Below are 24,959 nucleotides of genomic sequence, written 5' to 3'. Positions count from 1 at the left end.
TTCAAGGTTTCTTGCAAGTTTGACTACTTACTTCATCAAATGTGGTATATAGAATTGTTGACTGTAGAAAGGGGAAGAGATAAAAGAGAAATAATTAAAACAAAGGAGTAATATCATTCAAAGTGAAAAACAATTCTGGCTCTCAGAAGGTGCTACTGCTTTCATAACATCATGAAGTTTAAAGGGCCATTTGGAAACAGAACTATCTTACATAATCACAATTAAAATAAATGTATGCTTTAACAGCAAATAACGTGGAGTGTGTGTGTGTGCTTGTGTGTGTATGTGTGTGTTTGTGTGCGTGCGTGCATGTATGTGTGCGTGCGTGCGTGCGTGCGTGCGTGCGTGTGTGTGTGTGTGTGTGTGTGTGTGTGTGCTGTAAGGGATTGGACCCAGGGTTTTGCAGTCACATAAAACTGTCAATTGAGTAACAGAAGCACATGTACCTCGGCGGTGAGGAGTCTGTCAGGACATTTGTTAACTGCAGCAAACACCCTCCTGAGTCCAGCTTCTAGCTGTGACAGCAACAGCATGGTGCAGTCGGCAAACCTGTGGGACCCAAGTACCACGGTGACCGCACTGCAGCCTAGACATGCCAGTGTGGCGCCGAAAACAGGTACAGACCTTTCTAATGTGAGAAGCAAAGTGAGGGACTCCAACTCTAATCAGACTAGGGACTCTAAGACCATGTTTTGGAATTTTAATGCTTGATGAAATATTTTTAGTAGTTTCAGTGGAACAAAATGTCATCAAAGATCGACGTACTCTGCATGTCCCTGCAGAGGGCTCCAGAGTAGCACAGCTCCAGAGGGCAGCTCAAGTACAAAGTGAATCCAGAGTGAGGCTCTCTGAGGACCAGCAGCGACCAACTGACTGGCTCTCCAGTCTCTACCCCGGAAAACATGTTGTACCTGGCTTCCACACAGGGTTGGCCTTTACCAGAATCTAACAGCCAAACATACCTGTCCTTTTTTCTCTCTCTCTTCTAGGTTCTCTACTGCTAGGTTCAATGTTTTTCTTACAGTAAGAATGCAGAAAATACACTAAGAAGTTTATTCTTGAAAAAGAGAAAGTTATATAGCCGGGCAGTGGTGGCACACGCCTTTAATCCCAGCACTTGGGAGCCTGAAGCCGGTGGATCTCAGTGAGTTCCAGGCCAGCCTGGTCTACAAAGCAAGTTCCAGGATAGCCAGGACTGTTATACAGAGAAACCCTGTCTCAAAAAGAAAAAAGAAAAAAGAAAGTTCTATCAATTGCACCAAGAGGATGACAGGGGATGCTTGAAATATTTATAGCTCGTCTAAGTTATCAAAGGAAGACACTCTGAGCCGGGCGGTGGTGGCGCACGCCTTTAATCCCAGCACTCGGGAGGCAGAGCCAGGCGGATCTCTGTGAGTTCGAGGCCAGCCTGGGCTACCAAGTGAGTCCCAGGAAAGGCGCAAAGCTACACAGAGAAACCCTGTCTCGAAAAACCAAAAAAAAAAAAAGGAAGACACTCTGTACTGAGCCTAATCTGAGTCGGTCTCTCCCCTACTCACTCTGTCAGGACAGTAACCGGGCTTTAGACAGTGAAGGGAATGGAACAGGCCTGGCATCTAAGCACCAACACCACCCACCCTTGTTACCTGTGCACCTTGAACTTGCTCACTGCTGTTTCCCAGTATGGTAACATGGCTTTTAATAAGAAGGCAGATTTCATCATCACGTTCTCTAATGCTGAGAGAACCTCATCAGTAACACCTGGGAAAAAGCAAGTACCCTTACAAATACAACCACAGTAGCCAACTGAAAGCAGTCAGGGGCGCATGTGGACAAATAAACTGTGACCGGAGGCAGAGCACCCCTAAAACGGAAGAGTACCTGACCCACAGCCTCGGGAAGCTTGCCAAGAGGAAAGATGGACAAGCGAATCTCGTCAGGAACTTGGGCAGCAAATGAGAGTAGCACCCAGGGTCCCCTAGTTCAGCACACTGACCAAGAGGAGCAGGGTATCCTCAGAGGACACGGCAACCCTGTCTGTTGCTGGCACAGCTGATACAATGGCCACCAGCACAGACGCAGACAGGCGAGAGGAGAGAGAAACAAATATGATGGCCCCAAGATGTTCTGAAGGGTAGCACATCTGTGGAAGAGGCCAGTTCTAACAGTGACTCTCGGGGTCCCCAACAGCACCAGAACAGTGAGAAGGGGAGACATCTAAAAGGTTCTTCAAGTAACTTACAAAGCCAACTTGGCAATGATAAGTAAGTTCTTCATCAAGAAATTCAAGTCTGATGCTATTTACAAACTGTGCAATGCCTCCATGAAGACACAGTAAGGGGCAGTGTGAGACAGAACTTGCCAGGGAAAACGATCACATCCTCTAGGTTTGTAAGAGTTACAAAAGGTCGATGTGCCAGTGTGACGTTTTCTTGGTGAAGGTAGCTCTTCAGTAACTGACCCAGTCCTGCTGTAAACAACATCATAGCTGAACAGTACCTAGGGAAGACCAGAAACCAGAAAATGAACTTAGTTATTCATATAAAGAACTTTTCTTAGAAAAAAAATGTTAAAATTATGCAAGAAGGAGGACTGAGATGCTTCAGCAGCTAAAGGAGACTGCAGCTAAGCTGGATGTCCTCAGTTTAATCCCTAGAACCATATCTGGAAGGAGAGAACCACTCCCCACAATTGTCCTTTGGCTTCCACACAAATACTGTGGCATATGTACACATGTATAAATGAATATAAAAATTAAAAGAATTAAGAAAGAGCCGGGCGGTGGTGGCACACGCCTTTAATCCCAGCACTCGGGAGGCAGAGCCAGGTGGATCTCTGTGAGTTCGAGGCCAGCCTGGTCTACAGAGCGAGATCCAGGACAGGCACAAAGCTACACAGAGAAACCCTGTCTCGAAAAACCAAAAAAAAAAAAAAAAAAAAAAAAAGAACTAAGAAAGAAAACCAACAAATTCCAGAACTCTCCAGAGATGGCCAGGTTGCGCAGCAGCTGGGAAGGCCGTCAGACTTCAGAGTGCCGGGCTTGCTGCCGCTCCAGGCTTCTCTGTCTGCGCTTCTCTGGGTGCCAGGCACCGGAACATACACTCTCACCCCTCCAGTTACCACACTGTTAACATGCGACCTGACCATTCATGCCTCAAATCCTCCCATCTTTCACAGTTAACCCTTTCCTCTTGGGAAATTCAAGGTATAGCAAATCCTTAAGCAGATGAAGGAAGAAAGTTACTTAGCCAACAACTTACTTTGGAGGAATGTCTTGAGGGGAAGCAAAGCCATGCCACAAGATGTTCCTCAGGTTGAGTCCACAGGGAGACCCGATGAAGACCTTCAGTATGTCCATCTAATCCATTAAGACAGCAGATTACTGACTAGTAGAGTAAATAAATTCAGTCCTACAATGTTTGCTTCTCCCTTAGAACCAAGAGAGCCAACAGTTTCTGCCGGCATAAAGTAGTAACAAGAATGAAACTAACATCAAAATTCTACACATTTCCACTTAATGTGTACCAGTATGTAGAGGTCAGAGGACAACTTATGAGAGCTGATTCTTTCCTTCTACCATGTGGGTGCTGGAGATTGAACTACAGTCATGAGTCTTGGTGGCAGGTACCTTTACCCAATAAGCCATTTCACTGGGCTGAAACCAACACTTATCGAGTATTTAGCACATGCTAGACATATTTTTGAATGATCCCCAGAACCACCTCTGAGGAAGGCACTATCATTTCCCACTGTGCACAGAAAGAAACACAAGTGAAGAAGATAAAGCCAAGGTTTCAGAGACCAGACCTTCAAGGCAGTCCTAGGATGAGGAGCTGACTCAGAATACATGGCTTTAATACTACACAACAGAGGGGCCCAGGATCTGAACACATCAGAAAATGGATACAAACTCCAGACCAGGTAGTGTGGGCCTATGTGGTAAAAAGGATGAGAAAAGCAGCCATAGCTAGTCAGCCAAGTCCTGTGTCCCCACCTCCTCAGACAAACTCATGAGAGAGGACAGTCAGCCCTCAGGAAAGAAACGAAAGCAATCTTGGTTTACATTGGGCTGCTGCAGAGCAGAGGAGAGAGGTGCTTTCTGAGCCTCTGAAGCAGAACCAGCAGGTGGAAAGCTCAGAGGGGTTCAACCCAACACCAGTGTTCAACAGCCATATCTTTGAAGGAACCTCAGAAGCCCCTGCTCCCTTCCCCTAGTTTATATACCAAATGCCATCTATCTATCAGCGGCCACAAGAAATCATCTAGAGGCTAAAAGTGGCCATTCAGAGTTAGATGGTGAATGGCAAGCAGGCAGGCAGGAACAAAATGTGTTTAATGATTCAGCATAACAACGAGAGGCCACACTCCAGCCTTATGCCAGGCCCTCTACCAGAAAATTATTTTCAAGCTGGCAAGGGAAATGATGCCAGTGAGCAGTAGGAGGGTTCACTGAAGATAGTCTCTTAGTCCCAAATAGTAAATTTGGTGGACTTTGTCTAACTAAGATGGTTGTTTTGGTCTTCTGCCTCACTGAGCTCCCTACATGTCACCATCTAGTCTGAAGTCTCTTGATTAGTCCCTCTAGAATATTCCGAAAAGTATAAAGGCCTCTATAATTTTTCACCAAGTTCTATTTTCTTTTTGCCACTATAAGTCTGAATGACCGCAAAAGGTATAAATTCCTACCTGTTAAAAACACAGGTATTTTAGGACAAAAATGTAATACTATCATTCCAAAGTGCTAAACGTAGTCTGTAGTGACTTAGTACTACCATTATGAATGCTTAACTGAACAAAGTGATATGCTTCTAACTGCTTCTCTGGTTGGACCTATATGGTTATTTGAGCACCATCAAATGTGGGGAGAGAGACCCTGTGGAATATGTGGAAGTGGGCCAGCTCCAGAAGGAAGGGAGGATACACTTAAATCGGTGAAATAGTTAGTGTTTCCCCAGAGTTCTGCAGTTTTGGAAAATCGAAAGCACAGCTCATGCCAGCTACGCTATGCTTTATGTATAATTGACATACTTACCACAGCATGTCCAAAGACTTGTGCAAGCTCTGCAGATGCAAGAAGATCTCTTAGAAGAAAGGGGCACTCCTTCCCAATCAGTAAAAATACCTAAAATTCAAACAGAAATCATACAATAACTATATTATAATGAGGCAAAATTTAAAATAGAGTGAGATTTATGATACATAGTACAGATGAACAGAGAAGTGCTTAGACATAGATTTCCTTTCCTGTGTGTGTGTGTGTGTGTGTGTGTGTGTGTGTGTGTGTGTGTGTGTGCTGGTGTGCACTCTGGCACACGTGTGAGCACACTGGCCAGAGCAGGGCATCAGGTGTCTTACTCTATCGCTCTCCACCTTATTCCCTTGAGACAGGGTCTTTTACTGAAGCTGGAGCTGGAATAGAGGCCAGAAAGCTCCAGTGAGCCTCCTGTCTCCGCCCGCCACCCCCCAACCCCAGTGTGGGGTTACAGAGGTGTAGAAGCAACCATCCATAGCTTTTCATGTTTGGAGATGGGCAGGCGCTGTAATCTAAACTCAGGTATTCATGCTTACACAGCAAGTCCTTTGATCTATTGCGACATCTCCCAGGCTCATAGGTACAGGAATTTCTTAATTATGTAAAAAGAAAATCACTGTATTTAACAAGAGAGCAATATATGAACCAAGAAATCTGAAGTTTTTGTGTTCATCCAGGTAATCTAGCAAACAAGGAGGATTCTCACACTCACATCGCCTAAGGCCCGTTCCAGACAGGAAGCCAATTTCATCACGCTGAGGGAGATGGCAGGAGGGCACAGGCTTTTCAAGGCATCAAATATTTCAAGAAACAGCTATTTAGAGTAAAACACACAGTAGAGCTCAGATTCAATGAAAAATAATTCTCAAAACAAAATTTGTATTGCATTACTATTACTGAATTCAAACCTCTTAATATTTCAACTACTACACTTAAATTTTTGACATAAGCAAATTGTTTCCATTGAAATAATATAATAAAATTATTTAATACCTAAGGAGTTCTTTGAAAATTCTTTCTTTAAATGTTTGTTCGAAGTATAAATTTGGCATAATAATGAATTGAAACCAAGCATTTTGACCTACTTCTTATTTCCGTAATGATTTAGTTTAGTTCCTGTATAAGGCAGCTCACCTTCCCAGCTCTGTTTTAGAATCAGACATGTTACAGGTATTGTTTTATTACAGTCCTTTAACGTGTCAAATCAAACACAGGAAACGAAAAAAAGCAAACCACACAAGATTTGCATTAGGACCCAAATGACTATCTTTTTTTCAATTCCCTTTAAAGAAACCAAGCACCTACTATCTGATCTAACCTTGTCATCTCCCTGGGAGTTCTGATGCTAAAGTGGACTTTATCTTCTAATGCTGTGGTGGTGTGAATAGGAATGGCCCCCTTAGACTCATGTGTTTGAAGGCTTGTCCCACAGAGAATGGCACTATTAGGAGGTGTGACCTTGCTGGAGTAGGTGTGGCTTGTTAGAGGAGGTATGTCACTGGAGGTGGGCTTTGAGGTCTCAGAAGCTCAAGTCAGTTCATTTCCTATTGCCTGTGGATCAAAATGTAGAACTCTTAGCTACCTCTCCAGTACCATGTCTGCCTGCACGCTGCCTTGCTTCCCGTCATGACAATGAATTAAACCTCTGAAACTATAAGCCAGCCCCCATTAAATGTTTTCCTATATAAGAGTTGCTGTGGTCATGGTGAGGTCATCTCTTCACAGCAAGAAACCTAACTAAGACAAATGCCTGCCTAATGGAGCCCAAAAGTTGTTCAAAGTGGTATGTTCTTCAACTCAGGCTTCAGAGCCTACGTATAAACTACTTAGATTTCTCTTGCAGCCCCCAAGACCTATTCAAAGTTGGAAGGCCAAAGATGGAAAAAGGCACCCTTAACTTGGCAAGTAATGAGGATTTCCAATTTGCAAAATATTTTATTTATAAAGATATGAAAATGTCAAACCTCTGGATAGGCTGTCCACTGGAACCATGGTGAATACTTAATTTCAAACTGTGCCCTGGTCAGAGATGAGATATGCAGATGGATGGCCTCACAGACAGGACCCAACAGCAGTACGCTTCTCCTGTAATCCAGACTCTGCCCTTATAGGTGGAGAAAATAAGTTTTAGTTCCACAGCTCTATGCCACAGGATGAAAAAAAAAAAAGTAAAAATCAAAGAAAAGCTTTAATTACAAAATGCTTACAAAACCAAGCAGCTTAAAATTGGACATATGATAAGTATACTTGCAGCTCAGTAGAAATGAATCATATAAGGCTTTACCACCAGCAGAGAATGTGTGGCTGTAGTTTTAGTTACTCGTGATCAAGCATAAAAATATCAAATTCCATAAATAATTTACATTGTGAATTAGGTGCTATTCTGAGTAACACGATGAGAGGCACTACCCCTCTGTCTTGTCCTTTATCCAGAGGATCCATGCTGTATATACACCTACTGACTACTGGACCCAGGCCCTGAGATTGGTTCCAGCATTCCTGGCCTGCCTCCTGCTCACACACAATTTTCTTAGCTAAGCATCTCTTGACTTTTCTATCTTTTTCAGGATTCTCTTTCTCCTCTGACAACTACATTATAACATCCTCCAAGAAAAAAGAACCAAGGCAGGTTTTACAGGCCCAAACATTTTCAGTGTACTTTTGTACAAGACAAACCTGATTCTGCATAGCTCACACGGTCTGTAATTGCTTCCCAGTATACTTCACCATTTTGAGATACAATGCTATTGATATCACAGTTTTCTCTGAGTTCAAAACCAAGGTTACAAATCAAGTCATGCACTAAAGGAGAAAGGCAGGTAGTAATGGAATCTCCTGTTAAAATCTGAAATATAAAATATAAAGGGCATTATTACACTCAAGTCAAAAGAAAATCCTATCCTATGTACAGACAGAACTAAGGTAGGGAAGCTCTTAATATGCTTTCTGGATACCATAAAAAGCTGTATATGTCTAACAGTGCTTAGACACGAAGCATATTTTATGCGTGTGTTTCAAAGTGCACGTTCAAACACTTGAATCGTTTCTTTAGTCACCCTTGCTGACACTGGAGCTGGGGGGTTTTCTGAACAGTGCATCATTCCTTCTGGCACTCCTTTATTATATATACCAGCGATTCTTCACAGGAAATGTGAGAACGGAACATTTCTGTCCTTGGTATGAAACACAACCCCAGGACCATAGGCACCGAGTAGGTGCGTGGAATGATGGATTCCCGACTTGAGGCGCTTCCTCCCGCTCATCAAACGCGGGTTCTGTAAACTGGGCTTTCCCCTGCAGCTTAGCATCCCGCTCTGGACCTGTCACCCCGCAGGGGTGTCCCAGGACACGGACTGGGTCTGGACGCAGGCCGCGCGGGAAGCCCCGGCAGGCGGCCGCCCCCCTACCTCCATCGCTTCCGGCTTGGGCCGTGGCGCTCTCTGATGACTCACGCCTTTCCGCCCGGATGTCCGGGACGCGGCTGCGTGCGGCGCTGGCCGGCGCGAGACGACTGGGTCACTCCGGCGTCGCGGCCGGCCGGGGGCGTTGAGCGGGTGGACCGCGGCGGGAGGCGCGGCGGCGTCTTGTGGGGAAACGCGTCAAGATGGATCGGCGAAGCCGAGTAACGAAGGCGTCCTCCGGCCAAGCGCCGCACCACTCCCCGGTGGCGCCTAGGAGAGATAGGCGGCCTAGCATGTTCGAGAAGGAGGCAGTGAGTGCGCACCGCCGGGCCCCGGGCAGCTTGCCCACCCTTTAGACGCCCCAGCGCCCGGAGGCGCAGGAAGGATGGCCGACCTTTCCCTTCTTCCGTTTTTCTGACCCCTGCGGAGCAGAGCTTAAGTGGAACAACGAGGTTTAGACGTTGCAGGCCGAGGGGTTTTAGTTGTTAAATTCAGAGAGCCGTATGTTAACCAATAGAACGTTTTTACACGATCGTTCTCGGGTCTTTGCACACTTACCTCGCAAATGTCCAGAGTTATCCAATAGTTGTATTGCGCTTTCTAGATGCAATCTTAGTATATACATAGTTTATCAACCCCAGGTGAGTTTATACCATATATTATGCGTGCGCGCGCGCACACACACACACACACACACACACACCCCTAGGGAAAAAAACCGACATGTACAGATCAATAAAGTCTTGTTATTTGAAGAATATTTTAAGAGGAAAAATTGAAAATATCTAGTTATTTCTCCGATATCAGTAGAAAAGGTCATCGTCCCATTTTATTGGCGTTAGAACACTGGCATTTCTATATGATTGTCCCTTAAAAACCATTAATGTAATCAGAACTCTATCTTCTATTGAGGCAATAAGGGAAGACATTTTGCCCAAGGATGCAGAACTAACTGAGCTTAGAACATGTGTCTTAGGACACCTGGTATTTTTATATCTACCTCACGTGGCTCATGATTGATTGGTAGGATGAAGCTAGACATAAGAGCAAAGACATAAATTTTTGAAAACTGAGCTATTTGAAGATCACTCAGAGTGATGACAACATTTTAGGTTTTAATGTCTCTGTCAGAGTTTTACAGAGAAAAAAACAAATAGGAAAAAGTAAGAATCCAAGTTCACACACCCAGGAAAAAGCAGAACATTGTACTGTGTTAAAGTTTGGGTTACCAACAGTAAATAAAGATTTCTATACTTTGAGACAGACAAGGATAACTTCTACTGCCAATCTTGAAAGTTGAATGAGCCTGGATTCAATATGAAAATACATATTTAGCAAAATCTAGAAGCATGGGTACATGGACCAAGGCAGCTATTTTTATGTGTGTGTATATATATATATATATATATATATATGTATGTATGTATATATAATTTTTATATGTATATGTTCTTTTGTATATGTGTATGTAGATTCTTAAAGTCTAGTTTTCTGAAGGTAAAAACTTTGAACAGGGCAGTGTAGATGCAATTCTAAACAGTCTTATTAAATAAGAAACACAGAGCCAAATAAAGAGTTAAAAGCCCAAGAGGTCAGAGCACTAGCGAATAGCCTTTAGCTTACCAGTTGCTGCTGACCTTCACCTCAGAAAGAGACCTATTTCCTGTGTGTCTGTACTTTTATTGACTTTCTGTTCTGCCTTCTCATTGGTTCTAAACCCAACCACATGACTTCTTCGTCACTGCCTGTCTATACAGACCTCCAGGTCTCTATGGTTGGTACTTGGATTAAAGGCTCGTGTCACCAAGCTGGCTGTGTCTTTGAACACACAGACTCTGCCTGCCATGTGATCGGATTAAGGGCGTGTGCTACCACTGCCATGCCAGACTTCTGCTAAATGGCTTGCTATAAGTTCTGACCCCCAGGCAACTTTATTTATTAACATACAAATAAAATCACACTTCAGCACAAATAAAATGACATCAGGGCAGTAATTAAAAAGAAGTTAAAACAGGATCCCACATGTTTGGTAATCCTAACACTGAATGTTATTTTCAACTTTCAAGTGGCCAGTGGTTTCTATATTTCTGAGAATATGAAAAGTCAGAACACATTTGAATCAACATGAGCACAGAATTTTAACTGTCCTGTATCCATTTAAAGAAGAGTACTCATTGTGTCTTCTGCCGGGGTGTTTGTACATGTACACGTGAGGGCAGTGACGGCACTGGGTGTGGTCCACCAGTGTCTCTTCTGCAAGAGCAGGAAGTGCTCCTAACTGCTGTCCAGCTCCCGGGGTCCATTTCTTTTTTCCTAGTGGTATATTTTCAGAAAAGTAACTCATCCCTGACTGGGTAGAGTTAGTGGTTTAGGTGACTACTTAAACTTTGTAGGAGGTTGAAACCAAATTAGATTAATTTAATGAACCAAGAAAAGGCTTGAGGTTTATTATAATGGCAGGTGCAAACTGGAGTGTCCTTCATGTGTCTTTCTGAGTCTAGTTCTTCAGGTTTTTCTTCCTGTCTGTGAATTACTCCCATCTTTCCAGTACGTTGCATTTTTGCTTAGCAGGAGTTAGGTCTTTGCAGTCAAATATTACAAAAGCTTAGGCAGATTACTAAAAATTGACAACTTTATCAATCTCCCTTAAGCACATGTATTTGAAAACCATAAACATTAGCAAATACATAGCACTTTTGCTAAATAATTAAATATCTCATTGGAATAATGACATGAGGAAGCTCAGTTTATTCTAGGTCCATGTAGATAAATGCCAGCCAGTAGCTTGTATTGATAACAAATTTGGTGGCATTTAAAAAGATGATAAAGGTTTCATCTCAGCTGAAAGAAAAAAGTACTTTTAATAAGAGTATGCTGTAGCATGAATCTTAAAAGTCCTTATTAATAAAAACAAACCCGAGCCAGGTATTGGGGTGAACGCTGGAAGATCAGAGAAGCAGAACAAGCCACAGCTACCTCACCTCGCCAGTTCCTCAGCTGATCCTGTTTCCTCAGACTGGAAGCCTCTGAGTCCTCATCCAGAATGAATCTCAGCTGAACTGCTTCTCGAAAGCCTGAATGCTTAACCAGCCAAAAGCTTCTAGTTTCTGGTCTTCACGCCTTATATACCTTTCTGCTTTCTGCCATCATTCCCTGGGATTAAAGGCTCACTTTCTGGGATTAAAGGCATGAGCCACCATGCTTGGCTGTATCCTTGAACACACAGAGATCCAAGTAGATCTCTGCCTCTGGAATGCTAGGATTAAAGGTGTGAGTGCCACCATTTTCTAGCCTCTGTATCTAGTGGCTGTTTTGTTCTCTGACCCCAGACAAGTTTATTAGGGTGCACAATATTTTGGGGAACACAATACCACCACAGTATGCTACATCAATTGACGAGTATTATACATAAATAAGGAATGTCAGAAATGCAGTTTTCACAGTAGTATGTTCACTAAGGGTTAATTTGAAGCTCCACATGTCTGATTCCCAGAAGAATCATGCAATCTTGAAAACACTGTTAGTGTTACAGTGTATTAATAGTGTATTCCTTGAGTGCATGTAGTGGAAAAGAAGGTAATTGTCGAGTCTTAAGAGAAAGGTTGAGTTAGCCTTCCAAAAACAAACACAATGTCAGGTCATGTGCATTGAATGGAATTAACAGATTTAATCTCACAAAAAGAAGATTAGTGAACTTAGAAGCATGAGGGGAAAGTTCTGAAAAGGTGTTCAATGTCAGTGAAGTGCCTCAGTAGTCTTGTTATTAGAGTCCCTAAAGAAAAAAGGAAGGGTAACAAATAATGCTTGAAATTCTAGATGAAAAGCAACAAATAGGAGAACGAAACCCATAAACCAAAGAATCTCAGTGAATTCCAGGCACAAGAAACAGGAAATCACATGCTTGAAACCAGTGATATTAAACATTTCTATGAAAATAGCAGTCTTCTCAGAAACCTAAATCAGAAAACACTGAAGCAGCATCTCTGCTGAAAGAAAACTAGGCCTAGAATACTATACACAGCTAAAACATATTTCAGAAACAGAATTCCAAGTTCTTGATGTAAGGAAGTTGAAGACCCTACATTTTAAATAACAGGTAAAAAGTTGCAAACCAAAAACCAGTTTTAAATACATTAGAAAAGTGATTATAGAACAAATTGCTACCACAAAAGTTGTGGCAGTTGGTAGAGAGAATCTATACCAAAGTTCAAGCTTTCAGTGGTAGGATAGGAAAACCTGAAATGTAACTGATGAATTGCTAGAGTCCCCTCTCTGTGTACATGCGTGTGCACACATGTGAATATATACATACATACATATATATATATATATATATATATATATATATATATATATATAAAATATGTGTGTGGTTTTATATCTATATATATATAATGTGTGTAGCAAGCTTTCTTGTTGGACTAACTTTGGACTGCCAGCCCACAAATAATGACCTGGGGACTTATTATGAAAGCTTGGCCTTAGTTTAGACTTTTTCCCAACTAGCTCTTATAACTTAATTAACCTCTATTTTTTTAATCTGTGTTCTGCCACATGGTGCTGTCACCTTTTCTTAGTACGCACATCTGGCTTGCCTCCAAGTCTGCTGGCAAAATCGCATGCCTAGATTCCTCCTCCCAGTTTCTCTCTCTCTACCTGGAAGTCCTGCTTATACCTCCTGCCTAGCTATTGGCTGTTCAGCTTTTTAGTACACCAGTCACAGCAGTACATCTTCACACAGTGTACAAATATCCCACAACAGTTCTCCCTTTTTGTCTAAATAAAAAGGAAAGGTTTTAGCTCTAATACAGTAAAATTATATACAATAAGAACTATTATCAAGTAAGAATTACATTCACAATGTCCAGTTCACTTGTATTTGGCAAATTTGGAGAAATTTTTGTATTATCTATCCTGTCTTAGTGAGTCCAAAGTTTTATACCATTAAACCACTTTCTATCATAGTTTTAGATAAACAACTTAAGCTTTTATGTCTCTCAACCTTATGCACTTGACATTTCTTGTGTAAGATTCTTTTCTGAATTTGGTAACAAGGAAAACTGTAACCATAACTATCTAGTCTTCAACTCATCAAAGACCCAAGAAGGATATAATATTACCTAAGTACACAAGAAATGCAGAGCAATCAGCTTCCAAAACTATAGAAGTGACAGAGACAGCTGGCTGCCTGGACAGTCACCCAATTTCTTCTACAACCGTGGGGCAACTATCTTCAGCCTACAGGACTAGAATATCTGACAGAATTTTCTGTGAAGCAGGAATTTTGAAGGACTGTCTTACCTTGTCTTGGCAAAGTTCAGCAGTCACTTTCTTTTGTGTCCTACTTGTCCAGGTTGGACAGTATACTGTCAGCAGTTGAGGTAAGGGCAGTTTCTAAAATATGTTTCTATTTGACCTTGAAAATATACCTGACATGACTACAAGTTTGATTATTATAGATAACTAACTACTAACCTGTATTTCTTAATTGTACATTGTATTTTAAAATGAGCTGCATACGTACCTTAAACAAGAGTAGAAACATGCAGTATAACAAAAAAACCCTTAAATTTGCATCAGTATACAAAAATCCATATTAATGTAAAATGTTTGAAATTAATAGTTGCTTTTTAGTCTAAAAGTAGATTCAACAATATACCCTTTTATCCTATCATTTCTATATCCCCATTTTCAGAATGAGATCCCTGAATCTAATCTCCTTTGTTCAGCTTTCTCCCTGATTATGATCAACAACAACTTGTAACCTACACCCCTAAACAATAATAAGCATCCACAATCCATTGAATGACCAAAAACCATCCACTCCACCTCTTGGGAACGTGGCCGTTGTGTTCTCTAGACTGCTTCCTGCTGTCTGGAAGTGACAGCATCTCTAGGTCTCTAGGGGATCCTGAGAAAGTTGGAACAATGGTCAAGTCCTGGGAGAGCTAGCTGTATTATTTTTTGCTTAGTCTCTGTGTGATAGAAAATTTAGAGCTTTTGAACTCTGGGCTGGATAGTCTGTGAGGCTGGACCATCTCAGCTAGCAGCTTTGAAGTTGTTTTGGATACAGAATTTTGAGGAAATTGCAACAGAGGCATTCTGAGAGGCTTGATCACCTGGACTACTTGTTCTCATTGGTGTTTCTGGTCTTTTTTTTTTTTTCTAAAAACACACAAACTTTTAAAGATTATATATATATATATAGATATAGATATAGATATATATAGATATATATATCTGAATTAACACAAGTATAGAATTGTGATGTGCACAAGTCAGCTAAAGATGATTTTTTATTCTATGTTTGAGCAGGTAAAAGGCATCTGTTATCTTTATAAGTCTGTTTGGACTGAATAACCAAACCTCCATATATGCCATATGAAAGGATGGCATGTAATAATAAGTACGAAGACTCTGTAGCCAACAAGATTTATCATGTCTCATCCATTCTCAGAGCTGTTCCCATGTCTAGGGATCAGCATATACATGACATGTCTTGTCGTTTTTCTTTTGATTCTTTATCTCTGTAGCCAAGATTTTCAGGAGGTGTCCCCTGATCAAATCTGGTCTTTATTAATTTCCATCCATAGCTTTTTGTTTCCTCTCCCCTAATGCAGCATATTTTCTGACTTCCATTTTGAAGTTAAGACATTCTTAAAATATATATTAAGACAACTCTTAATATAGATATTGTGTGTGTGTGTTTAAATATATCAGAGCACTTTGTTCTTCACAAAATCTGCCCTCTTGAGAAACTAGTAAACTAGACCTAAGATATTGATGTTTTGCAAAGTGTGACTATCAAAAGGGAGCCAGCTCCAGCCCTTTCTAGCTTTTCTGTTTTTAGGGAAGAGAGAAGGCGGGGCATGAAATATTTGAGAAACATTTTAGAAATTCACAGTCCAGAGGCACAGACCCATTGAAGACCTGAGACCTAATCAGAAGATCTAGATTACAGGTAGGTAGGTGGTGGTAGCGCTCGCCTTTAATCCCAGCACTGGGGAGGCAGAGGCAGGCAGATCTCTGAGTTTGAGGAGGCCAGCCTGGTCTACAAAGTGAGTTCCAGGACAGCTAGGACTGTTACACAGAGAAACCTTGTCTTGAAAAACTTTTAAAAAATATCTAAACTACATCTTGTTCTCACATGCATTACAGCCACATTACTGGAGACCTTTTACAGAAGTTCTGACACCATAAGTTGGTTTGGCTAGCAAGAAAAAATTATAAGGCATATTGAATGGTAAACACCCCAAAGAGAGCAAGCAAGAACCATACATTACAGGAATAAAAGTATCAATAGAAATATCCAAAACAAATGAAAAAAGAACACAGACTGAAAAAGAAGAGGAGAATGTTTGAAAACTTTGAGGCAGTTATAGAAGTTGTAAATTATTCATAATGGAAATCCCAGATAGAGAATGGATTATAAGAAATATTGTAAGACCTATGAATTAGAGGCTATTCCACAGTGCCAGGAAAGTCAGAAAACACAGCAGAAAACAAGCCAAAACAAAATTTATATGTAGGCATATAGTCTCAAGCTACAGAAATTAAAGATGAAGAAAATCCAAAAAGAAGCCCGAAGACAAAACATACTACCTATAAGAGAAAATTACATTCATATTCTCAAAAATAATGAAGAATAGAGTGAAGTAAAAGTATTCAGAGAAGAAAAGTGACAACTTAGGATATTTATTTATTTTATATGCATTGGCATTTTGCCTGCATATATATCTGTGTGAAGGTGTCTGATCCCCTGGAACTGGAGTTACAGACAGTTGTGAACTGCCATGTGGGTGCTGGGAACTGAATCCAGGTCTTCTGGAAGAGCTGCCAGTGCTCTTAGCCACTGAGCCATCTCTTCAGCCCCAACATCTTGGGATTTCATACCCTCCAAAACTACTCTCAAATGAGGAAAAAATGATGTTTTTAGACAAAATAATTGAAGAATTGTATCTCCAATAAATCTGCCTTACACAAAATGTTAATTTTTTAAATAAAAAAGTGACAGAAATTTGAATCTACATAAAAAAGCATCAAAGAAAGACTAAATAAAGGTTAATTAAAAAACCTTTAATGTTTCTCTTTTTATTCTAACAGATAATGATTTGTTAAAAATAACAGGAAAGACATAAAATTATGTTTGCATATGAATGCATGTTAAGTGTGTATGTTAATGTGTATGTGTTATAGATGAATGACAGCATGACAAAAAGAACAGGAGGAAAGAATTTGAGTTATTTCGTTATTTTAATTGATGCTATCCATGAAGTGTCACAGTGTTAGTTGAAAGTGGGTTTGGATTAGCTGCAAATGCTTATTTCCAAACTTTAGGGTTAAAAGAGGAAGTAGAGGAGGTGGAGGAAAAATAAGTAACACACTAAGAAACTAGAGAAGAGGAATCATATTAAATGCTCAGTTTAAATTACAGTTGAACAGAATGGAAGGCAAGAAAACAAAGAACAAGGGCATCAAATAGAAAAGAGTAACAGATATGATAGATATTAATCCAGTCATACCAATAATCACTCTGAATGTCATTAGTCTGAGTACAGCAGTTTAAAAACAGCACTTGTTAGAGTGGATTAAACTAAGGCTCAATTGTGTTAGTCTTAGTTTAAACCTTACAACAATAAGGTCACTTAAAATACACATACATAAAAGGAGATGGGTGGGGAAAGACACACTAATATCAAAATTAAGTAGGAGTAGCAATAGACTTCAGACAGAGCAAAAATCAAAGCAAGTAAAGTCACCAGGAATGAAGTGAGGCATTGCATAATGAGGATGGGGCCAGTTGCCTGGGAAAACATATCAGTTCTTGCAAATATACAACTAGTGATACGGCATCAAAATATATGAGAGGAAAATGTATAGGTTTAAAGGATCAATATACTAACATTATAGTGGGAAATTTCAGTAATATGTCTGTCAAAAAAATGGACACTGCTGGATCTGGCTCTTGAAGAACATCTTTCTACCATGCATGAGGCCCTAGGTATGATCTCCAACCCTAGAATTTTTTTTAACTTTCAGCAAATTTTATTATAAAAACTTGCAAATAAATATATCATGCACTGAAATTAACCAGTTCCAAAGTCCATATACCTCAGTGAACTTCTATGAAGTTAGAATAGTATACAAATATATGTACACAAGTTTATGTGTGTCTTAGTTACTTTTTCATGTATCTACCAGAGCATACACTACCACCTGATGGTAAATAAATTAATAAATGTAATTAAACTAAAAAAGAAAACTAATAGCCCTTATGAATATTAATGCAAAAAAACAAACACCCTAGAAAAAGCATTAGCATCAGTATTCAATTCAAAGAATTATACACTGTGACCAAGTTTTCCTGAATGCAAAGATAGGTCATCATATAAAAGTCGACCAATGTAGTAGTACATACAACGAAGTAGTATCCATTGATAAGAAAAATAATTTTTGTCAAAATTTACCCTTGCATGATAAAAATACTGAATAAAACAATAACTGGAATTATTAGAACATTAAAAATCATTGCATTAGCCGGGCGTTGGTGGCGCACGCCTTTAATCCCAGCACTCGGGAGGCAGAGCCAGGCGGATCTCTGTGAGTTCGAGGCCAGCCTGGGCTACCAAGTGAGCTCCAGGAAAGGCACAAAGCTACACAGAGAAACCCTGTCTCGAAAAACCAAAAAAAAAAAAAAAAAAAAAAAATCATTGCATTAAAAGCCCATAGCCAACATCATATTCAGTGGTACAAGACTAAAAATTTGTCCTCCAATAGGACTACGGCAAACATGTCTTCATCACTTCTAGTCAACACGAAACTGCAAATTCTAGCCAAGCAAGTAGGTACAAAAAAGGCATTCCTGGTTACTAGGAAAATGAAGCTCGCCACTCTAAGTGAAGGGACTAGACATTACTCCAGGAGCGGCTGCAGTGTTGTCCAGTGATTTGAAACCGCTGCACGGCATTGTCACCTGCAGACATGCTGCATTGTTTGCACAGTGTTCACAGCCTGGGGTGCATGCAGCCCACCAGTCAGTCCCAGGGTGGACACACCCATGGGGCACTAAATAATTACTTTATTAGTACAAATTGGATACTTCTGAAGGGAGCATCATGTCAAAAAATTACATGTCAAAAATCATGGACTGATATATACTACATGTCAAAAATGGACTGATACATATATAATATGTTTACACACAAATATTTATATGCTTTTGTTATCTTTTCAAGTTAAGATTTATAAATGTGTTACCTAATCTGTTACTTATGTAAAGATAACTAAAATTATGGGCAATAGCTCCATAATTGCTGGCAGGAGGGAAGCATGAAAAGCTGTTTTATCTTTATCCCTCAGCCACTCCCTGGAGGCTACTCTTGTTTCTGGTCCTTTGGGATATTTTGTAGGTATTCTGAATATATGTACACAAGTTTGTATATTTCTGTATGTCTTGGTTACTTTTCCTGTTGCTGTGATAAATAACCTGACAAAAGTGGCTTAATAGAGAAAGAGTTTGTGCTTGCCTCATGGTCCCAGGGTACAGTCCACCAAGACAGGTGAGTCATGGCAGCAGGGGTCTGAGGTGGCTGATCACATTAAATCCACACTCAGGAGGCAGAGAGTAGTGATTACTTGTGCTCCGCACACTGTCTCCTTCTTATGCAGTTCAGGATCCCTTCCTAGGGAATGGTGCCTCCCATAGTGGGTAGGTCTTCTCATTTTAGTTAATCAAATCAAAATAATCCTCTATAGGCAAGCCCAAAAGCTTCTCTCTCAGGTGGTTATTTAGTCTCAAATTGATGATAGAAACTGTTAATAATTTGCAGTTAATAGTCTAAGATTTAGTGACTGCATAGAAGTCTGCCTAGATTATTTCAGGCTTGTTAGCTCTGCCTCCACTGTATGCAGATTCTTCAAGTCTGAAATGTAATCTTTCTCCCTTCCTCTTTCAGTATGCACAGATCTTAAGAGAAAGATTGAGAGAATCTTTCCATGATGTTCAGTATGTGGAACCTCCATTTGACGATTCAATTGCTGATATAGGTAAAGAATGGAAGAGTGCCCTGGCAAAATTAAAGTTTGCTAATTCATATAGAATGGAGCCGTTGAGGAAATTCCAAGCACATCCAGTAGAAACTAAAATCCAGCAGATATTAAAGGTAATCAGGGACCAAGGATATAGTTCAGTGATAGGCACTTATCTAGCACATATGAGACCATTCTAAGCCAAAATAAGTCATATGATCAGATCTATTAAGGAAGGGGTGTGTGAGTGAGTGTGTGTGTGTGTGTGTGTGTGTGCGCACGCATACGTGTGTGTGTGTGTGTGTGTGTGTGTGTGTGTGTGTGTATTCACTATAGGGACTAACCTTAAATATATAGAGGTTAAATGATCCTACAATTCTGAGTAGTTGTTGAATTCAGTGTGAACCTAAAGGGAAAGATAGCCAAGTTCCCTGTAAACTAAATTCTGACATGGGCCTGTGTTGTTATATCCTAACTGCTCCCTCGGGGGAGGGGGTGAGAAGGTGTGGCATCACCAGACACCCGGAGTCAGTTGAAGGCAGACAGCAAACTTGTTTATTTAATAATGGGGAAGGACTTATATACCCTCCTCCCAGCACCCAGTCTGTGCCACAATCTGGTGGCATTGCATGGTCGTCCCTCATTGGCTGGGCACGATCAGGAACTCTGACAACACCTGTTGCTAGGTCCTCAGGCAGACTCCAGGTTGGCTCATAAGGAAGTACATTATGGGCATGCCTTGGCAACTGGTCTGAGCCAATTTCCTCAACCCTATGGGCCTGTCCTACTATGGGGCTGGATAGCTGGTACACCTCAGATAGGACAAGAAAGGTGCGTTTCTGGCTTTGCTAGCTGAAAGCAAACTGGTTTTAGTGACTCTCATGGATAGGTATGGAGAAAAAGGTATTTTTTTTTTCTTGTCGGTAACTACATAGGTGGTACCAAAAGGTTTTGCTCAAGCAGTGAAACCATGTCCCATGTAGCAGCTACAATTGTAGATGCTGCCTGGCCAAGTTTACAGAACAGCCAAATGGATGGATTGAAAAGAGGCCATGGTAACAATCACAATGGCAGTGCTTTATACAGCCCCTTCATGATACCATGTATTTTTGAGTAAGGTAGATATAATTCTAAATGTTTGCATTGTGGAAGTTTTCTTCAATAAAAGCTCTTACTTCACAGTTAAAGGACTCAATGTCGATATTCTGCCAGCTGCTAAGTATGTCTGTTCTAATCATGCTAGTTCCATAACTGGCTCAGGATGGGTTGGAGAACCTGATGTTTGCTATGTGAAATGGACTTGAGTTCACACTCCATCAGTCAATGTATGGGTCCCATTCTCAACCCGTATGACCAGAAGCTCCGTTTTCATCTGCATGCTGAGGGTCAACATTTGATTTCCAGCAGCTGCAGCCCCTTAGCTACAGGAGATATGTCTCTCTCTGTAGATTTCCACCTTGCCTAAAATTAAACTGCTATAAGGCAAATGGAGAGAAAAGCAAACTTTAGTCACTTTTACCTATATACAGAAGACTTCATGCAGAAAACAAAGGCATGGAAAGGTGGAGTCAAGCTCTTTATACTAGTTGGGATACAGAATAGAAAAATTTGAAAGTATAATTAAAGGTGTTTGGTCTGAGGCAGGTTATCCCAGGAAGGTGCCTAGTAAAGTAAGGCTAGTTGAAGAAGTGGTGTGCCTATTTCCTCTTCTGTCTCTGAGACTGGAGAGGACCCTTTTCACGAGAGCTTTATCTCCTACTTTCAGGGGAAAGAAAAAGGAAGAGCAAGCTACTGCATCCACAATTTTTTCAAGTACTTTTGGGTCAAAATTATGAGAAAGCAGCATATTTTAACATGGCATGTTCTGAACCTTCCATCCCTCCACTGTTAACTATGTATTTCAAATTAATTGATATTTGACAAAGATATTATAGCTTATGGTTTGGGAAAGGAATTCTGATCAATACTAATAGTATGTGTGATATAAGAGTGTACATTTTTGGTCTGTCACCTGACCCTACCACATAAACAAAATTAAACACAATTGAATAAATGGGCTAGGGATGAACCTCATTTACAGAAGCCGCCCCTGGGTCCTGAGGCCAGAGTTACAGTCAGAATATGGAGTTGGAGAGACTCCTAGACAGACAAGCAATGGGTTGGGTTTACTCTGAGAGAAGACTTACCTTGAACTTGAGTTAGATTCAGAAGAAAGCAGCTGATACTCAGTATTGGAACAATAGATAGAAGACCAGATGCGGGCCTTAGACCAGCTGTATAAATGGAAGGAACCTGTCAGGGAGCCAATAGGAGAAGTCAGGAGGGAGAAGAGAGGAAAAAGGGTAGAACTAGCAGGGTGCAGGAGCATTGAGGGAGGACATCTACTTGACTTTTTGTTCCTATGAAGTTGATTGGTAGTAATCCACTTGTCACTGGAGCTCAGTGTGCAGTCCTGGGCGTACTCCCAGGAAACCAGTTAATCAAGCACATTGTGATCAGCTCCTTCATAGGTTCAGCTTTGCTCATGGTTTGTAAGAAAGGCTCCTGAGATGAAGACATGGCTCAGTGGTTAAGAGCACTGGCTGCTTTTCCAGAGGATCCACATGGTGCCTCACAACTATTTAAAACTCCAATTCCAGGAGATCCAACACCCTCTTCTGGCTTCCTTTGGCACCAGGCACACATGTGGTGCACACACATATATGCAGGCAAAATATTCATACATTTAAAGTAAATCTGATTTGTTTTTAAAGAAAGGCTCCTGCTTCATGGTCTGTGAGCCACGTCTCTTTTCCTCACATGTGTTAGTTTATTAGTAAAGATGCTAAGTTGTTGATGCCATAAGGAATGAGAAACCCAGAGAAGACAGTGACATGAAGCCACCTTGGTCCAGATCACACCTGCATTTGGAACATGAAATCATAAGCACACAGTTTTCCTTTCTTTACTATCAATTTCCAGAAAGCTTTTGAAATTCTTTTTTCTCCCTAGTGAGAAATGGAAACTGAGTTATTTACAGTAAGTTGACATATTAGCCTCATAAGCAGAAACTTACAGCCCAAGTGTTGATCATGAACGGTGTTGAATCTAATTCTTTTAAGACAGAGTTTCACTATGGTAGCTTTGGTTGGCCTGAACTTATTGTATAGGCCAGGCTGGCCTAGAACTATAGAGAGCCATGTACGTGCCCTGGCAGCCTGTGTGCTGGAATTAAAGGCATGTGCCATCAAATCTGGCTTTTGACAATTGGACATAATTTTGAAAACAATTAAATTGGTAAGTATAATATATGGTAATTTTCAGGAATACGCATATTTTAAATCAGTTGTATGTATTATTTAGATACATGTTTTCTACTTATATAAAAACATTTTGTTTAAAAATTGAAACTTTTTTCTTAACTTTCTTTAAAGGACAGTCTTAAAGACCTCAAATATGATGAAAAAGCCTTCTCTCATATATCACTTGACTTGGCGGACCGAGTATTGGCAGCAGTCAAAGAACTGGGGTACTTCCGTTATAAATTCATTATAAAAGTATTATTTATTCAAAAGACTGGTCAAGCAATAAATGTAAGTGCCCCGATGACCTAACATCCATTCATTTGAGATTTGAGGTGTCCCCAGGGATGTAGAGATCCTGAAGGGCCACTTGAATACGAAGATCATTTTGTTAAAAAAAAAAAAAACTGTTTTTCATTGCAAATTATTTGAAAAGTACTACCATAGAAATACAATTTTGCTATCAATAATTTACTAGATTTCATAGCCTGTTTCTTGGTCATAGCAATTTTGATAATTTAAAAAATTTTTTATTTTATGTGCATTGGTGTTTTGCCATGGGTGTCGGGTCCCTTGGAACAGGAATTACAGACAGTTGTGAGTTGCTATGTGGGTGCTGGGTATTGAACCTGGGTCCTCTGGAAAAGTAGTCCCTGCTCTTAACTGCTGAGCCATCTTTCCAGCCCTGAAATTTTGATAATTTAAATGTCATTTAAATTAATTAACCAGTAAGCCAGGTGTAATGGTACACACTTTAAATCCCATCACTCAGGAGACAGAGGCAGAGAGATCCCTGTGAGTTCAAGGCCAGCCTGGTCTACATAGTGAGTTCCAAGACAGCCAGGGCTACATAGAGACACCTTGTCTCAAAAACATCAAAATAAATATTAATTAACCAGTAAGTTTCATTTGGGCATGTTAGGTAATGAAGAATGTTATATTTATATTGTGATGTTGTTATTGATGTATGATTTTTAGGGATGAACAAGAAAGGAAAGGGTATAGCTTGACAGTGATACGTTTATGTGTCATGTTGAAAAGACTCAATTGTGCTTCCTAGTTTTATGTCAACTTGGCACAAGCTAAAGTCATCAGAGAGGAAGGAACCTCAGTTGAAAAAATGCCTCCATAAGTTCTAGCTGTAGCCAAGCCTGTAGGGCATTTCCTTAATTAGTGATTGATGTGGGAGACCCTAGCCCATTGGGAGTGGCGTCACCCCTGGACCAGTAGTCCTGGGTGCTGTAAGAAAGCAGGCTGAGCAAGCCAGTAAGCCGCTTCTCCAGGGCCTCTGAATCAGCTCCTGCCTCCAGTTCCTGTCATAAAGAATGTGTGGCCATTTTGGATCCATCACAGACAGTAAGCCTTGTCCTTGGAGGCACCACAAAGGAGCCATGGCCTGATTACACAAACAGCACCATTGCTGCCAGACAAGACCCTGACAAGCTTTGGGCAGAAGATTTTTAAGTGTGGCAAGAAGCGTGGTCTGGAGCACTGACTGGTCTATAGTCAGTGCTGCTGGGCTCCATGATGGAGCCCTTGGTTCCTGCCTAGGATTTACTGTAAGGCAACCACCAGCCTCCAGCAAAGGAGGAAGCCAAGCAGTATTACTCTTGAATCTCTCTATGAAAGGAAAATTGGGCATACCCTTAAAAATATTTTTTAATCACGTGTGTACTTGGGGCATGGGGGTGTGCTCATGAGTGAAGGTCCATGAGGAGGCCAGAGGTGACAGATTTCTCTAGAGGTAAGAGTTACAAGGTAAGGTGGTTGTAAGCCATTTGATGTGGGTGCCGGGACTTGAACTTGGCTCTTCTGGAAACAATACATGTTCTTAGCTGCTGAGCAATTGCTCCAACCTCTAGATTTTCCTCATAGAGCTAGGATGGAACTGAGGGCTTTGAGCACACTGGGCAGGTGTGTATAATTTGAGTTACCCCACCCAGCCTAACAAATTATTTCTTAAATACAACTTTCTTAGACATTGGCACAATATTAAAAAAAAAATCTAACTATGTAATTTAAAAGTTACTTAACATATCCCATCTGAATCTTTTAAATTTTTTCTCACAGATTGCCAGCAGATGGATCTGGGATGTGGCATGGGACAGCTGGGTACAAGCTAAACATGAAACAGAGACCTACGTGGCATTGGTTTTGGTATTTGCTCTCTATTGTGAATAGCTCAGGACTAAAACAGTTTCACACACACCCCTTTTCAAAATAAATCACATGTACAGA

At 40.7% G+C, this 24,959-nt stretch overlaps 2 protein-coding genes across 18 annotated transcripts in view; one reads left to right on the top strand and one right to left on the bottom strand.

Moving 5' to 3' along the window:
- Positions 1-8,588, bottom strand: part of Ermard (ER membrane associated RNA degradation) — a 23,686-nt gene extending 15,098 nt beyond the window's left edge. For 3 of the 16 annotated variants that reach the window (XR_013045170.1, XM_076552970.1, XM_076552968.1), the window contains exons 1-10: positions 8,419-8,470; positions 7,688-7,856; positions 6,976-7,110; positions 5,724-5,825; positions 5,012-5,101; positions 3,240-3,337; positions 2,342-2,478; positions 1,626-1,740; positions 447-549; positions 32-61 (exon numbers count right to left, since the gene is read on the bottom strand). Coding sequence is in view for 12 of the 16 variants with exons in the window: in XM_076552970.1 (XP_076409085.1) it covers positions 32-61; positions 447-549; positions 1,626-1,740; positions 2,342-2,478; positions 3,240-3,337; positions 5,012-5,101; positions 5,724-5,825; positions 6,976-7,110; positions 7,688-7,699 (822 nt within the window). In the remaining 4 variants the exon portion in view is untranslated. Of the gene's footprint in view, positions 1-31; positions 62-446; positions 550-1,625; positions 1,741-2,341; positions 2,479-3,239; positions 3,338-5,011; positions 5,102-5,723; positions 5,826-6,975; positions 7,116-7,687; positions 7,857-7,965 lie in introns of all 16 variants that reach the window. The other 13 variants (XR_006064338.2, XM_042261937.2, XM_042261936.2 and 10 more) reach the window with 9 other exon arrangements.
- Dynlt2 (dynein light chain Tctex-type 2) lies at positions 8,489-24,959 on the top strand. 2 transcript variants are annotated; one of them, XM_006975924.4, is made up of 4 exons: positions 8,489-8,723; positions 19,368-19,574; positions 22,854-23,012; positions 24,792-24,959. In XM_006975924.4, the coding sequence occupies exons 1-4, from the start codon at positions 8,616-8,618 to the stop codon at positions 24,900-24,902; spliced, it is 585 nt and encodes a 194-aa protein (XP_006975986.1). In that variant the 5' UTR covers positions 8,489-8,615; the 3' UTR covers positions 24,903-24,959. The 2 variants fall into 2 exon arrangements, with proteins under 2 accessions (XP_006975986.1, XP_042117878.1); XM_042261944.2 differs by having other exon boundaries at positions 8,502-8,723; positions 22,854-22,948.

Source organism: Peromyscus maniculatus, chromosome 16, assembly GCF_049852395.1.
Source record: "Peromyscus maniculatus bairdii isolate BWxNUB_F1_BW_parent chromosome 16, HU_Pman_BW_mat_3.1, whole genome shotgun sequence".
NCBI lineage: Eukaryota > Metazoa > Chordata > Mammalia > Rodentia > Cricetidae > Peromyscus > Peromyscus maniculatus.
Note: the sequence above shows the minus strand (reverse complement) of the source record. Positions and strands in the feature narration are given on the sequence as shown.